Source organism: Macadamia integrifolia, unplaced genomic scaffold, assembly GCF_013358625.1.
Source record: "Macadamia integrifolia cultivar HAES 741 unplaced genomic scaffold, SCU_Mint_v3 scaffold151, whole genome shotgun sequence".
In the NCBI taxonomy this organism is placed as follows: domain Eukaryota; kingdom Viridiplantae; phylum Streptophyta; class Magnoliopsida; order Proteales; family Proteaceae; genus Macadamia; species Macadamia integrifolia.
The window spans coordinates 791,054-807,156 of NW_024868240.1; the positions used below are offsets into that span (position 1 = coordinate 791,054).

Below are 16,103 nucleotides of genomic sequence, written 5' to 3' on the forward strand. Positions count from 1 at the left end.
AGCATCCTATGCTATTATTACTGTTTATTTGCTCGACAAAGCGTGCTATTGTTCAGTCTCAATCGTACGAAAAAAAGTATTTGACCAAAGATTTCAAATTTCTACATATATGAGGAATGTGAATTAACTTACACCAAAATATTGGCCTGATTTGTCTAGATCATCAGACACAATCACATTATAATTTGGTTAAGAGAAATGTAGCATAAGATTCTTAGGTTGTGTTTGGTATGTATTCTCGGAATAGATTTTAGGTCTATAACACATTCTGAAGTGAGAAAATAGAAAAGAATCAAATTTAATAATGTGTTCTAGACCCAAAATCTATTCCAATAATACATACCACACACAGCCTTAGTAAAATTAAATTTAACATTGGCTAATACTTCTTTTACTTTCTTCCTTGTAAGGCCACATTTTATGCTACATTTGGTTGTAGCATATATGATGCACCTTCAAAAGTGAGTTTTTATGATGGAAAAATTTAAGTGGAGATCACCTTTCTGGAGATACATTTCAAATGGAACCATAGGGCTATGTTTATGACAACACAAAGACCTAGTTTTCTCATGAAAATTTGATCCTGGGGCTTACCTTTCCATTGGATAAGACTCTTCTATGTTAATTGAACATAGCCTAAAAGAACAAAAAGAAAATACTCTCCCATACTTTTGTTATCAAATTTTTTTAATTAACTAAGCTTTCTGGTTTTCAAAGCCAAATTAATGTGTATTGAACAACCAAATAGAACACATTAATTTGTGGCTTGCTGAATCACTAAGGTCTAAAATTTTAGATAAATCTCAGCATTTTGTCCCCACTTTGGTTTAGATTGACACAGTTGTTTGGTTACAAGTTTTGTTGCTCTCTTCTAAAGATGACTATGACTCATGAGAGTGACTCACCCATTGAAGAAACCCAATAATGTAAAGAGATCCAAAGCAAAAGAAAATGAGATACTGAAATTGACTTTGTGGTACTAATAACAGTAGTAGGCCTAGAATAGGTCATAGGGGCAGTGTCCATTTTCTGCAACGATTATCGCTATTTGACTAATCAGGAGAAAAGAAAAGGCATCAAAGGGTATTTTAGAAAATACCTCAATGCATCTTGTGTAGCAGAAGAAGATGATGAAAAAAGCCATGAAAAAAAAAAAAAAAAACACATGGGCTTTCTGCACTTTTGGAAGATCACTAGTGAGTAAAGGAAACCTATCTAGTATCTACCTCATAGCTCATTGCCCTTGGCCAAGGAAAAAAAATTTACAGCCCATTGCCTTTCAAATTCTCTTCAGAACAGTTGATTAAGTTATGATTATCATCATTCATCATTAAAGGGAAAATGCATAAAGGATGGGTACAAATAAAGTGGTCCTCCATGTTGTCCAAACTACACGGGTCATGGGTTGGGCGGGTAAAATCTGCACCTAAATGGGTCCTAAAAACCATGTAGAGTAAACCTTAAAAATGAATCTGATAGATCAAACTTTAACAAGATTACTTGACTGGAGCAGTTTTTTTTTTTTTTTTTTTTAAGTGGATCTACCATGATCTAACCCATGGAACTCGGGTTTCCAATCCACCTTGATTTGTGCCAGTTGTATTAAAATGAGAGGAAGACAGATCATAAAGTTTGTGTCCACAAAATTAGATCTTTCAATGGGAACCTGTATTTTTGTGTTTGGGCCCATTAGGGCATAGCCTATCTCTCGAAAGTGTACTTATATGCTAAAGATTAGTTTTAACCTCTGTCATCAAAAGAACACAAACAATATCATTCCCCGGCAAGGTAATTGTGGGTTGTGACCACTTGTTGTAATCCTAAAATATGGCCGGCAAATGATGACATTATCTACATAAGACACCATCATTTGGATTGAGATTTTGCTGATCAATTAGAGTTTGGCCTAGTTAATCTATCTTATACATTAACTCTCTCTTTTCCCCGACCATCTTAAGGATGCGCGGGATATCGTGTTTTTACTATCATTAGATAGGGAAGACTGGAGGTTTCAGCACATAATAGATCATGAAATGGAACTATTTTATGCAGTGGGACCAATCCCCTTAACCTATTAATGTTCTATAATATGGATTAACTATTAAAATTCTATATTACTTATTGTACGACTTCTTTCTTACTTTATAATTCCAAAATGAAGTCCATTATCCTTATTATTAAATTAATAATAAGAAGACAAAGCAAGTTATTCTTCTAAGTACACTCATAAAACAAATTTTGACTGCTCTACTATCAGACACTAGTACATCATAATCTAGACAAGATGTATGTGTGTGTACACAGAGAGAGAGAGAGAGAGAGAGAGAGAGCTTTACTAGTAAATTTCCTACTACATCTTGAGCAAGGAGGAATATTGGAAGCATATTGGTAAAAGAGTAGTCATGACAAGAAGTGTAGTCTCTGGATACCAAGAGACAAGAAGGCATGATTAGAGTGGAATGTAAGTGGGATGGGGAACATGATAAGAATAATGGTTTATTTATTAATCACATAGGTTTTGAGGATCCTAGAACAGTTTTGTGTCCTTACCAACCCTTGTACAGTTTTAATTATTTTAAATCTCCATGGTATGATGATGAGGCCGGTGACGATCGTGACGTGGCGGTCGCAGCAATCACCTTGCAACTAGTGGCACCACACCCACTAACTGTATTTTTATAGGCCCTTACTCCGACCTCCATCACCAATTGAATGACAGGAGCTGCTGATTTGGTGTTCATGGTGTTTTATTATGCCTTGTCTTTATTTATCCTTTCTTAATCTTTTCTTTATTAATGTTGGTCTCCATCTAGAGGACATATAACCAAGCTTTAGATCCTCTACAGGATTTAAAGCAAAATCTTAGTTGAATAATGTTAGAGAGAGAAAGGGTTTCTCTCTCTTTCTCTCATGAATACACACAAAAGAGCTGCAAAGTGTAATTGTGATAAGTTCCAATAATGTAACAAAGAAAAAGTTATGCTGGGTTCAGACAGTGGAGGGAAATCAGGGAACTAACTCTTTAAGGCTTCAAAACCTATGAAACAGATGGGTACAGTAGCCTTTTATTGTTTCCTCAATTTGAAGCTGTCATCTCCACCATGTGAACTTCTCACCTAGGCTCGGCCTTCTTAAAGGCCTAGCAGAGGAAAGAACTGGGAAGTGGGGCTCTGTAAAGGCTTCCTCCACTCAAGGCTACTAAATACCATCTTACATAGCCCATGTAGCAGATGGGAGAGTATAACCTTCTTAGACTCTTTTAAGTGATTCCTCCATTCAAAACTATCAACTGCGGTCACTTCTCTCTCTTCTCAGTCCCTGAAATAAGCCCCGGCCCCTACTCAGCTGAGACAAAATCATGTATTATCTCTTCACGCACCCACTCCAGCTAACGAGAATCACATGCCATACTGACCCACCATATCTGACCCATTTCCGCACCCTTCCTACCATCACTAAGCTCTCTTCTCATGCAACTGAAATGGGGGCCGCCCTGATGATCACTCTCTCGACTACTTGAAATCTGATATGCTAGTTACCACTTAGTGGAAGCACCTAGTGGACATGCTGGGCATTTTTTAGGAAAAGCATGGCCATATCAGTCACAAGAACCCACAAATTTCGATAACAAAAATTTTTTTTTTCTGAAAATGGTGAAAACATCCTGACCTGGATGCTTAGGAAAGAATTCCTGGACACGTTGGCCATTGATGGAAAAGATAGGAATGTGGTTGCAACTGTTGGAAAAGTATGTTGAGGATATGTGAAATCTTCCTTTCTTAAAAGTTTTTCTCAACTAGGTATGTACTACTGTGTAGTTCTATATATAATAAGAGCCCAAAAACAGAAGAACTAAAAGAAAATTCCTAAAACTCTTCCACCCAAGTAGGCAGTCTTCATACGGAGTCTAACCACTGAAGGGGTTGACTAGCCACCCCAACCCCTCCTTTAAATTCCCTCCTCTACCTTCCATTTTCCTGGCTCTTCTGCTCCTCTCCTTTTGCCTTGTTTCAACTAGAAACAAAAAGAGAGAAGTGTTTTGAGGCTTTTTGCTCTTCGCTGTAGTTGTCTTCTCAGAGTAGGAGAACTGGAATTATCATTCATTAGTTTCCTTCCTCCAAACAGCATGATATTCCTCAGATGTTTTTGGTTTTTGTTCTTGAGCTGTATCACCTCCAGAATCAACCCATGCTCCAACCTCCCTTTCACCACCCCAACTGCATCTGACTTGGAGTCCTCCCTCGTCCGTTCCTCACTGATGACACTGGATCTTGATGGGCATTTTTCTTTTGATGATGTCCACCATGCAGCAAGTGACTTTGGCAATCGATACCATTTCTTTCCAAGTGCAATCCTACACCCAGAGTCAGTTTCAGATATTGCAGTAACCATAAAGCACATCTTTCATATGGGTCCCAGCTCAAAGCTCACAGTTGCAGCTAGAGGCCACGGCCACTCCCTTCAAGGCCAGTCACAAGCCCATGAAGGAGTTGTCATCAACATGGAATCACTCCGACGACCAGCAATGCGTGTCCATGCTGGTGAGCTTCCTTACGTGGATGTTTCTGGTGGTGAATTGTGGATAAATATCCTGCATGAAAGCCTGAAATATGGGCTTGCTCCAAAATCTTGGACAGACTATCTCCATCTCACAGTTGGTGGAACTTTGTCCAATGCTGGGATCAGTGGGCAGGCATTCCGCCACGGGCCGCAGATCAGTAATGTCCACCAGCTAGAGGTTGTCACAGGTCTGTTTGAACAAAATAAAGCATAAGTATACAGTTTTATCCTAGATAGAATCAAAATTGACACCAAAAAGTGTGGACTACACTGTGTGATGCAGGAAAAGGAGAGGTGATGAACTGTTCAGACAAACAGAATGCAGACCTCTTTTACAGTGTCCTTGGAGGACTGGGTCAATTTGGGATCATAACCCGGGCCAGAATTTCTCTTGAGCCAGCTCCCAAAATGGTAACTGAATATTCTATCTCCTGATATGAGTTTAAAGAAGCTCCAAGATTTGTTATTAACATGATTGATCCATCATTGTCAACAGGTGAAATGGATTAGAGTTCTATACTCAAATTTCTCCAGATTTGTCAAGGATCAGGAGTATCTAACATCTGCTAAGAATACCTTCAATTATATTGAAGGCTTTGTGATCATAAACAGGACAGGTTTACTAAATAACTGGAGATTATCCTTCAACCCTCAAGACCCAGTTCAAGCCAACCGGTTCAACTCGGATGGTAGAACTCTGTTCTGCCTTGAAATGGCCAAAAACTTCAACCCAGATGAGACTGACATCATGAACCAGGTTAGACATGTCATGACCCAGCTACCTCACATCATGCCTCTACAAAAATATGCAAAATTTTCACTCGAATATGATCCTCATCTCATCTTCTTTTTATCTTAACAGGAAGTGGAGAGTCTTTTGTCTCAACTAAGTTATATTTCATCGACACTTTTCCTGACAGAAGTCTCATACCTAGACTTCCTGGACAGAGTGCACATATCTGAGATAAAGCTTCGATCAAAAGGCCTGTGGGAAGTTCCACACCCATGGCTCAACCTTCTAATTCCAAGAACCAGAATCCACAAATTTGCTGAAGAGGTCTTTGGCAACATTCTCACTGACACTAGAAATGGTCCCATTCTCATCTACCCAGTCAACAAATCCAAGTAATGGTTGATAAACTCAATCAGCACTAGTGCACACCTTCAAACATTCAGCATCTTCTTATCCCTTTTTCCTCCTCCATTTTTGCAGGTGGGACGGAAGGACTTCTGTAGTAACTCCAGAGGAAGATATTTTCTACCTAGTGGCATTTCTTTCTTCTGCTGTGCCCTCTTCCAAAGGAACTGATGGGTTGGAACACATTTTAACCCAGAACAAAAGAATTCTAGATTTCTGTGGAACAGCCCACCTCGGGGTGAAGCAGTATCTACCTCATTACCCAAACCAGGAAGAGTGGCGAGCCCACTTTGGCCCTCATTGGGAAATCTTCGTACAGAGAAAATCTGCTTATGACCCTTTGGCTATCCTTGCTCCTGGCCAGAAGATTTTTCAAAAGGCAATACCATTCTCATAACATTGGCCATTCATACAACACAGGGCCCTTAAAGCATATAGTCTAGAACTTCAAGCTATTGTAAAATCCTAATGATTATATTAAACAATTTTCTCGAGCCTCCACTACAACTGTCACAGAAAAGGGAAGGCTGCGGGCTGCTTGCTTAGATTTTGATTGATCAAGTTGGTCAACACTTCAATTATGTAATCAGTAAATTGAATTTTAAAAAAGATTCAAAAATATCAACCATGCAAAGGTCGTTCATGAGCAAGTAGGTATGTGGACAAGAATTAGTCATCCCTCATGGTTCCAGGGACATGATGTCGACACAATTTGTTGCATTGGTAAATCCATAGTTTATCTAGTTGAATTAACAAGAGTCATATGCTACTTATCAATAAAAAAAATTATATGCTACATGTGCTCTAAGGATGTCAGAGTCAAAAAAGCAACATGTACCGAAGAACACTTCAAAGTAATTATTTTAAAGAAATGTATGAGTGATCTGGTTGTTGGTACATGACAGTAGTAACTGTGGGAAACCTGGATGAAGAAAGAGCAGCATGATTCCTCTGACACTTTAGCATGAGTCCATCCAAGACCTGGCTGGAGATTTCCCCTTGAATCCTCTGACAATCTAGCATGAGTCCATCCAAAACCTGGCTGGAGATTTCCCCTTGTGAGCCTTCATAGTCACGGGCATCCAAAGAGAAGGTCCACAGTCAGTAGAATCAATTGCAACAGGAAGAAAATACTTATATCATCTCTAGCACCAAATTCACCAGATTTTATAATATCATCAGCTGTTAAGAAAGCTTCCACGTTAACTTCCCCAGAGGTCTTCCATATCAGCTGAAGCAGCTCCTTGTGCAACATTCTCCCCAACTTTACTATCCTCTGTGTTTTTTTTTTCTGTTTTTGTTTTCTGTTTGTTTTTCTTTTTTTTTCTTTTTTTTTTTTTTTTTAAGTAGTTACCGTGTGAAATGTATTTTTTAGTATCCAAGTCCTTTCCCAGAACATCTCTCACATTCATCTCTCGAATATCAGATTTTGTTATTTTCATGCGGTCTTCATTCTGATCTGATGCAGTCAGTGCCCCCAAAAGCTTAAGTTGACACAGCTTTCCAACAAGAAATATAGAGATTAAAATGTGCAACTACTTTTGAAAAAGAAATTGAATAACAAAACCCACTATATTCTGCTAATATGGAATAAACAAGAGTAGGGTATTGTAAAACAAAAGTCAAATACTTATCAAAATCAATCAGATTTATTTCCTTACTCATGAATCTGAAGTACAAAAGGAGTTTCATCAATTATCCACTCGAAATAACTTAAATGAGTAATAGTAATATTATATATAAAGTACAAAATGATGGGTGAACTAATCTAGGATATTTAAGAGACAAAAGGACTTAAGATGAGGAGTATAGAGAGCTCTGGTGCTCCGTTTTACCATGTGGCAAGTGAAGTTGGACCAATCACACCATTAGATATGAGGATACCCTCCCTGTATTGTCCACGTGGAATATTTGGGACACTTCTTCAGTTGTATGGCACACCATTCATTGCATCTTTTCCATTGTATTTTCACAATAACTGAGAGTCCCTTTGGAATAGTTAGTTTCACCATTTCCCTTTTCTTTATTTTGACAGATGCATAATCTATTTGGACTCTAACTTGGTGTGTGAGTAAGGAAGATTGGAGCTTAGCAATCAGAAAAAATTAGGCCTCATTTGACATGCCAGGTAGCATGCTTATCCAACACTGTTGCTACAGGAAGCAAATCTTCCAGTGTTGTTACCACCAACCCATATCTAAGAAGTGAAAAAAGAAATAATCATCTTTAAAAATTTTCCCCCTTGAAACCAAAAAAAATCATGGTATTTAATGCGTCTTTTGAGCTATCCACTTCAAAGCTAGAATGTAGTTTGGCTTTTTATTACTTCGATACATTGACTTAGCTAAAGTAGCCAAGTAATAAAAAGGCCATAACTATATCAACCTGGGTAGTAGAAAAGCCATAATTACATCAACCTAAGTACTAAAAAAGCCACAAATATATCACAGTGAATCAGATTCTCCTCTTCTTTTTTCCTTTCCTACTAATATGTGTCAATTCTGGTCTTCTCTCCATCTAATCATGTCAATTTTATTTCCTTTCAGTTATAAAAGATAAAACAGAGAACAGAGCTTTCCTCAATGCAAATCCTAGCATTTAACTGTTAGAACTGTTTAGTCAATTATATTAAATATCAACAATTAAATCCCTCAAGAAAAGCAAATTTAACACAGATTGTGTTGTATACCTTTATCAGCATACCTGAAGTTAGGATGTTCCTCAGCATGGAAGCAGGAACCTAGTGATTCCCAAACGTGATTGTTCCAGCTATAATTAATTTTCTAGTTCTTTTATTTTCAATTCCCTGCTGCGCCACCATCTTCAAATACCACTTTGGGCAGCCAAGGCCACAATTCGTACAATTTCTGAGTCATTCTTTTGAGAAGCACTTCTGTCATTCAAGTGATTCTTATAACTAATTAATACTCACCGACACCTAAATAATTGATTAATTAGGGAACTTAGTCAGTAGCAAGGCTGCTTGTCATTATGGGAAATGCCAATGTCATGCACAAAAATCAAAGGATCAGGGCACTTGAAAGTAATGGGAGGTTTTTTTTTAAATAAGTCTCAATGGAACTCTCTTGGAGATGCCCTAACAGACATTCTTGGGAAGGCTAAATGGGTTTAAGGAAACCTATAAAGATTCCTGGATTATTTGACTACAAGTAGATTGTATTCACACAGTTGACATCCAATTATGAAGGTCACTTCCCGATGTAAGCATCTAGTGTCTCATAAATGAGAATATTTTCCTAAAATATGGTGTACCATCTCCTCGAACACTTCTCATTCACCTAAGAAGTATGAGAACTAAATCTGCAGGAGGTTCCAGAAAGTGGGTTAAGTAAGAATTAGGAAAGAAAGGTAGGAACATACTGTGACTAACTCCTGAAGCTATTGCTCATTCCATTTGGTAAGAAAGGAACAGGAGGATTTTTTAGAACTTTTCAAAACCAGCTTACAGGATTGCACAGAAAGCTATAGAGCTGATCATACTTTTGGAATAGAATTTTAATATTCTATCACTTGCACCTGAAGCTACTTCTCTTTCCATTGGGAATAAAGGAATAGGAGGAATTTTGAAAGTTTTGACAACCAGCTTACAGGGTTGCACATAAAGCTTAGAACTGATTGTATTTTGGGCATCACAATGTGAAGAATTCAAGGAACACAAAACACATGCGATAGTGAAGGGACTTTGTATAGTTGGCCCTCTGGCATAGCATTTTCATTTTTCGCTCCATACAGCTGTCTTCTGGGCTCAGACCCATCTTCAAGTTGCTTTGGTTATTATCCAGATAAAGCTAAATAAAATGTTTTAGTATATACTGTACATTGATTTTAGTGCCTAGGGTTCCATATTCTGAAAATGTATGCTTGATGTTTCTTCCTGTTGATGCACCAGAAAAAAAAATGCTATGTTTCCTAATGGACCTAATCTATCTTCTGATTTTTGAAGTACTACACCTTAATTAAAATAGTTTTATATTCAACACACAAGTTCACTGCCACAAGGTTGGTGAAACAGACACCAATGCCAAAACTAATTTCATTTCAAAGCACCCATAATCAAATCCTTGCATCAGCATTAGATTTGAAAATTAGAATAAGCAAACAAGAACATAATATTGTTTGCCGCAGCTAACTTATACCATTTGGATGCACTCTTACAAATAGTAAGCAGACAGAAGAAGACGAACACACCAACCCATGATTCCATGAATTACGTATCACTAGCAATCACTAACTAGATTAAAATTGGCAAGTATGAAAAGTATGTCATCTTGACTTTTAGTTCTGTAAACCAAGAAAGAAAATGAACTTATTACCAGAGAGAGAGAGAGATAAAATGGTTCCTAGACATTTCAAACAAAACAATTCATGATTGTGTCAGAGTAGTCTTTGGTCACATCATACATCTGTGACATTAAAGGTTGTACCTTGTAAATGTTCAACAGCATCATATATGGATGCACCAAAATTAGTACAAATATTGGACAAAGAGTCCTATTTTTATCTACTGTTTCTTTGCTGCAAGCACCTCCTGAAATCTCCCAGATGAACCTATGAATCCAAAATCACAATCATCTGGAAATAACAAACAAGACATTAAATTGTACCGGAGTGAGAGTCAACCCATTAAGAAAAAGTAAAACATGCAGAATATGGAACTTTGGATGGCAAGCAAGAATGTAACAGTAATAGAATTTTGACCTGAAAGAATATTTTTGGATATCCTTACTGCATGTGATAGTAAGTATTATTGACAGGGGGCACTGTTTGGATCCCAGGAAGTGTATGACTTTTCTTGGTGCAAATCTGAGAGACAAACCCAGTTCTGAAATCATAACTCTTCCTTTGAACCATTTTATCCAACAGAAAATCTAGGCCTTCAGATAACGCAAAGAAAAGATAAAAAGATAAAAGGGGCTCCCCCTAACATCCAAGAATCTTTCCAGACCACCAGAGGTCTTTACTTGTACATAATTGCTTTTAGGGAGAGGGTTCTCTGAGCAAGCAGCTTAGGAAGCGCACCAATAAGGAGTGACAAAACTGTTTCGTACATAGGGGTCAGAGAGATCATTTCATGTGAAGAAGAGGTAGATATAGAGAGAAGGGATGCTAGTGTATCCTCTGCAGTCGACTCAGAGAACCTTTTCCCTTACTTTTAACCATCCTCAGGTTGTACATCACTTGAGCACGTCCATTTTCTAACCCCATCTACATGAACTATTCTAATCCTTGATGCCAACCCCCCCCCTCCCAAAAAAAAAAAAAACTAGGTCTTCTAACAAGAACAGGAATGGTGTTGAAAACACAGCATCCAGGTGACTCTCTAAGATCAATCAACCTGGTAAGCACAAATTTCTTCTGGTCTACCATTTACATTTTCTAAATATTTACATTTATTCCTTTTCAGTTTGAAATGAAAAATATACAATTTGATCTGGAATTATGAGTAGATTTTTGGCAGTGTCATGGACTAGACTTTTGGTAGCTGAAATTTGTGACGATGGATAAAACACCAGGATTACCTGCAAAGGATCATGCATTAACGGTCCCTTCAGAAACATGTCCTCAGTGCCTCAGATATATCATTCTCAGCCTGTTCAAGACTTAATAATGCATGTGAAACTTAACTTCGCTTCTTGAAACACTGCCAACTTTTTTCTTTTTTTGGCTTACTCATATCAAACAGCAAATTAATGAGGCATGGTTTGAAAATGCTAACTTTCTAAGTCAACCCAAACTTTTTTTTTGGCTTATCCATATCAAACAGAAAATTAATGAGGCATGGTTTGAAGATGCTAACTTTCTAAGTCAACCCAAACTCAGCAAGTAGTCCCATTTCAGCCAAGACTTGTCTCCAGTCTTGGGTATGATTTAAGAGAACTGAAGCATTTTCCAAATACTTTTTAAGTTCTTATACACTCAAAGTCATTGTCAACAGTTCACAAATGAGAAAGCAGGGATTTTTTAGTTCCTTGTGGACCAAATAGGATTTATGACAAAAAATAAAGAACACAAGAAGTCAACAACATCAAGGTGGAGATTTAGATTGGAGTTTTGGGAGGTAAAGTGGTTCAACATTAAAAAAAAGTTAAGAAACAAGACTTTTGAGATAATACAAGCTTCCTTGAATCTTCAGGTTATATTTTATATTTTCTCTGAGTACCAGATATTTAAAGCTGCAAATAAATTAGTTTGCATTTCTAACACAGAAAGAGCTTGGGTCTGAGTAGAGCTGTCAAGGTAAACAAAACCCTGGCCCACAGACCCTAAGGATATAATCCCCAGACCACCAGGGACCATCATGAGCCAAGACAGGTGAGGGATAACCTTGGCCAATACAACTAGTTCAGATGGTACCAGGGAAGGCCAGACCTAGGCTTTCTATTGAGGTGCCCATGTGTACCCTCAAATCAAGGAATTTAGTACCTATATGTATCAGTCCATTCATTCTACACCAATACAATGCATGGTATATACAATGAGAAAAATAAAAAAATAACTTGTCTCGGGTTGAATCGGCATGAGACGATCGATATGACCCGGGACAACCCATGACATCTTGACATGTTCTTTCCTAGAGCCCAGAACCAGAGGTGGAAACAGATTGTTACCGGTCCCAGAAGCAGCAGCAGCCACTGCCACCGCCACAGAATAATAAGAAGAAAAAGGCTGAGGGAGAGGAGAACTCACCTGTGCAGCGGAAACAGCAGCGGGTGGAAACAACAAAGGCAACAGGTTGCAGAAATGGTAGAACCGTGGATGATTTTATCCACCAACTTCACCTTCTCCCCATCCCCCGCCCCCCTTTCCCTTATAAGGTAATCTTTACCTTCGTAGGCCACCCATGGAAGCTTCTAGGCACTGCCATTTAATTTGCCACGTGGAAGGATGATTTGGAAAATCCAACCGTTGAATGGGAAAGGCATGGTCTGATTGGTTAACCCCTTTTGCAATCCAATCCTTGCCATTCCAAGTCCCATGTAACAAACCAAATAATGCCTTAGCTGACAAGGTGAATGATGAAGGCTCCAAATGGGAAGCAGAAAGGCCAAAAGGGCATGGGTTTCGGTAGTAAGAATGGTCCTAGAGACTAATGACAAACAGATGATTCAGCAAGAGACGGAGTGAATTGAGGAATGGGAAATGCTGGCTTCATTGACTTAAGCTGAGACAGCAAAAGGAATCCAAAGAGACAGATGATAAGATGGCTTGTTTGGATTACTTTGGTAGCTCCCAGTCTCCCATATACATTTTGTATCTAACATTATACCACATAAAAACAGACAGCTGTAGCTAAAGAGTTGGGGGAAATGTGGTCAGAATAAGAACGCTGTCCTCGCATAGTCAGAAATTGGAGTAGGTACAATTTATGGCCAAGCTTCCTGCTGTAAACTATAATGGCCTACGTATTTTCTAATATCAGTCAATTAGACAGCTAGGCTACTCAATAAATGTAGTCACGAAAAGAGCAGCCCAACAATATACTGTCTGACTTATTTTAAACTCTAATTCTCAAGCCATTATTCTCTTTCGAGGGATAGCAGCATGAATTCTACTGAACGCACTCATTATATATTGATATGGCAAGAATAACAAGAGAAAACGCTCGGTAATAATGATATATGTGCATAAAGTGACAGTTGGGAAGTACTTCATATGCCAAAAAAATAGACATTTAAGAAAGAGTAAATGGACAAAAAGGAAAGGGAGAAAGAAAATGGAATAACGATCAATTTAAGTAACAGAAAGTGAGACATGAAATGAGTTCCACCATCAAATCAAATGAAGACACCCATTTGTGTGATCATTTACAATAAATGAGGGAATATGATTCTTGAGGTGAATCCTTTCACTTTCAATTTTAGTTCAGGATTTCCAAAAATGGCACTAAACACGAGATGGAAAGGAGGGATTGACTGAAATTCTATCGCTGCTATGGGGGAAAAATGATGTGACAGGAGAAAGAAGCACAGATAAACAGTTAACAGCTTGCAAATAATAACCATCCAGGCAGAAGAGATGAAAGAGGCCATCTATCCCCAATTACTAGAGATAAAACTTATTCAGATAATAGGTAAGAAAAGGAGAGCATATCAGACTCCAAAAATATGTAATTCACCTGACATAGATTTAATCCACAATTAATTTGGGATTAAGATATCCTGACATGTTTAATCCACAAAGAATTAGATTCTCCGATATAGAGAATTGCTGAGTTTATACATCACTTGATTCACTTCCTAACTTATGTGCCCTTAAATATGTGATCTCATATCAAACTTAATGGAGGAAAGCAAGTCTTAATGTCTAAACTGTTCCATCTCCAAAATTTAGATAAAATGCACATAAAGATGCTCAAAAACCCACATTATGGATAACAGAGCTTCGTAAAACCCAACTCGTGATGTCCCATTGATACAGGAACTAGAAGAACAATAACCCAATTAACGAATAAATAGTTACCAAAACTCTTAGCAATTACCCCATCTCCCAACATTGAAGAAAATCTGAGTTCGAAGACAGAATATATTCAAACCAATCTAAAAGATTCTATAATATAACCCACATAGCAGCTCTTTCCATTACTTATAAAGATTGAAACGAAAAAAGAGAACTCATAACGAATTATCATGAATAACATTAACAAATAGGAGCTGTACCTTTAGTAAGTAGTAACAAACTTGGAACAGAGACTCTGGCCGAAGATGTTAAATGGTAGTCTTTTCTGGGTTCTCTGTCGGTCCTTTCGTCTTCTCTCTTTTTCTGTTTGAAGTGTTACAGTGCGTGTACGTGGAAGAGCTGCTGGATCAGCGAGCCATCAAACCCAATTTAAATAGTTTAATATTAATTCATTTGGGGCATACTTCTGTTCCTGGATTTTGTCATACGCTTGTCACACTCTTTTTTTTTTTTTTTTTCTGAAACACTCTGTATTCTCAAGAATAGTGATTAGAGTAAGTATAAATATATGTATCAGGTGGACGAGATTACGAAGTCTTATTTCAAGAATGTCAGAGAGTTTATATCGATTTGCTTGATAATTGGGTCACAACATTCATACTTTATCGCTGGACCAAGTGTGCTCCTTTCTAACGAATTACTATGAAAAATTTAAAACACTATTATGAATGACAGGTTATGATTGGCCGCCAACTTAAGGAGTTATTATCATTGTCGTTAAATATTGTATCACAATCTATATATCACTGGATTTGTTCACAAAAAATTTCTATGAAATAAAAAAACTGTTCGATTAGGAATCCTTTTTTTTTTTTTATTAAAAAATATATCAACGTTCAACCCAAATATATATATATATATATATATCAATATCAATCAAAGGATATATTTTATTAATGATTAAGAAATATAAGTTTGATGGCAAGCTTTGTAAATAGTTAGCAAAAGGATTAACAAATGTAGTTTAGTGATTTTATAAAGGATGATCAAAGCTAAGATGATCATTTTTGCATTTAAGAGCAATGGAATATTAGAAATAGCCCAAAGGGGCATTAATTCACCAAGCAATAAAATGCTTTTGAGATGAAATTAAGGTTGTTTTTGGTATGCATTTTCATTCTCAAAAAGCATAATACGTTCTTAACCGAGAATGCGAACACTGTTTGGTTACATGTGTTTGTTGAAATGGTGTTCTTTATTTCATAATATTTAAGTATTTCATCGAACATCTCATGGGTTATTTGCCAGATATTGAAAATTAACAATAGAACACAGAGAAACTTGTAGTTTACTTTTGTTGCATCAATTGCCCTTTTGGAGCTTGCAACACTGCCCTTGCAACCTCGACCTTGAGGCTTTGAAGCCCTGAGAATGCTAAATTTAAACTCATCTAGCTTCGGCATAAGTTTTGTTGCTTCCAAAGCCTCCTTTGCAACCTCTGCAGCAGTCTTTGAGGGCATATTCTAAAGAACCATAACTGAAAGTTGAAGTAAAGTATAACGAATCCTGTTCGGATAATTTTTTATGTTGATACAAGTATTGTGTTGATGACTACTTGGAAGTTGAAGAACAGTATAAGGAGGATTGTGTCTGTGTGACTCTTGATGTCTTACGACGCTTAAGTCGTGCTATCCTTGATGAATATTTAAAAAAGACACATATATAAACGTTTAAGCAGCATAAAGAAGATGAGAAGCTTGCAATGATGGTTCTCCCATTAAAATATATTGTATGAGTTTCTCAAAATCTCCAACACAGTCTCCTCCACTTCACGTTGAGTTTCTTGTTCCATTTATGGCAAATATCACAAATTCATCAACGGAGATTTCCTTCTCCCACTAAAATCAGTCACATTTTCCCTCACCTACTATGTTTTGGATCACAAACCCAAAATCTCTGCTTAGTTCTCTTCCTCCTCACCCTTGTC

General features: G+C 37.4%; 1 protein-coding gene and 1 long non-coding RNA gene across 6 annotated transcripts; one reads left to right on the forward strand and one right to left on the reverse strand.

Moving 5' to 3' along the window:
• The first annotated feature begins 3,868 nt into the window (after positions 1-3,868).
• LOC122064057 (cytokinin dehydrogenase 1-like) lies at positions 3,869-6,348 on the forward strand. Its single transcript, XM_042627754.1, has 5 exons — positions 3,869-4,748; positions 4,844-4,971; positions 5,057-5,317; positions 5,423-5,685; positions 5,774-6,348. The coding sequence occupies exons 1-5, from the start codon at positions 4,127-4,129 to the stop codon at positions 6,093-6,095; spliced, it is 1,596 nt and encodes a 531-aa protein (XP_042483688.1). The 5' UTR covers positions 3,869-4,126; the 3' UTR covers positions 6,096-6,348.
• A 65-nt stretch (positions 6,349-6,413) lies between these two features.
• Positions 6,414-14,717, reverse strand: LOC122064058. Of its 5 annotated transcripts, XR_006135572.1 has the most exons (3): positions 14,377-14,717; positions 10,418-10,522; positions 6,414-10,291 (listed from the first exon to the last, which is right to left on the reverse strand). It is a non-coding gene; the product is annotated as an uncharacterized LOC122064058 (long non-coding RNA). The 5 variants fall into 5 exon arrangements; XR_006135568.1 differs by lacking the exon at positions 10,418-10,522; XR_006135571.1 differs by having other exon boundaries at positions 6,414-10,522.
• Positions 14,718-16,103: the final 1,386 nt, after the last annotated feature.

Excerpts from the sequence above, each read along its gene's own strand:
- LOC122064057 (XM_042627754.1), top strand. The coding sequence starts at position 4,127 with ATGATATTCCTCAGATGTTTTTGGTTTTTGTTCTTGAGCTGTATCACC. Across the intron at positions 4,749-4,843 it reads CCAGCTAGAGGTTGTCACAG|GAAAAGGAGAGGTGATGAAC; the intron begins GTCTGTTTGAAC and ends TGTGTGATGCAG. Across the intron at positions 5,686-5,773 it reads TACCCAGTCAACAAATCCAA|GTGGGACGGAAGGACTTCTG; the intron begins GTAATGGTTGAT and ends CCATTTTTGCAG.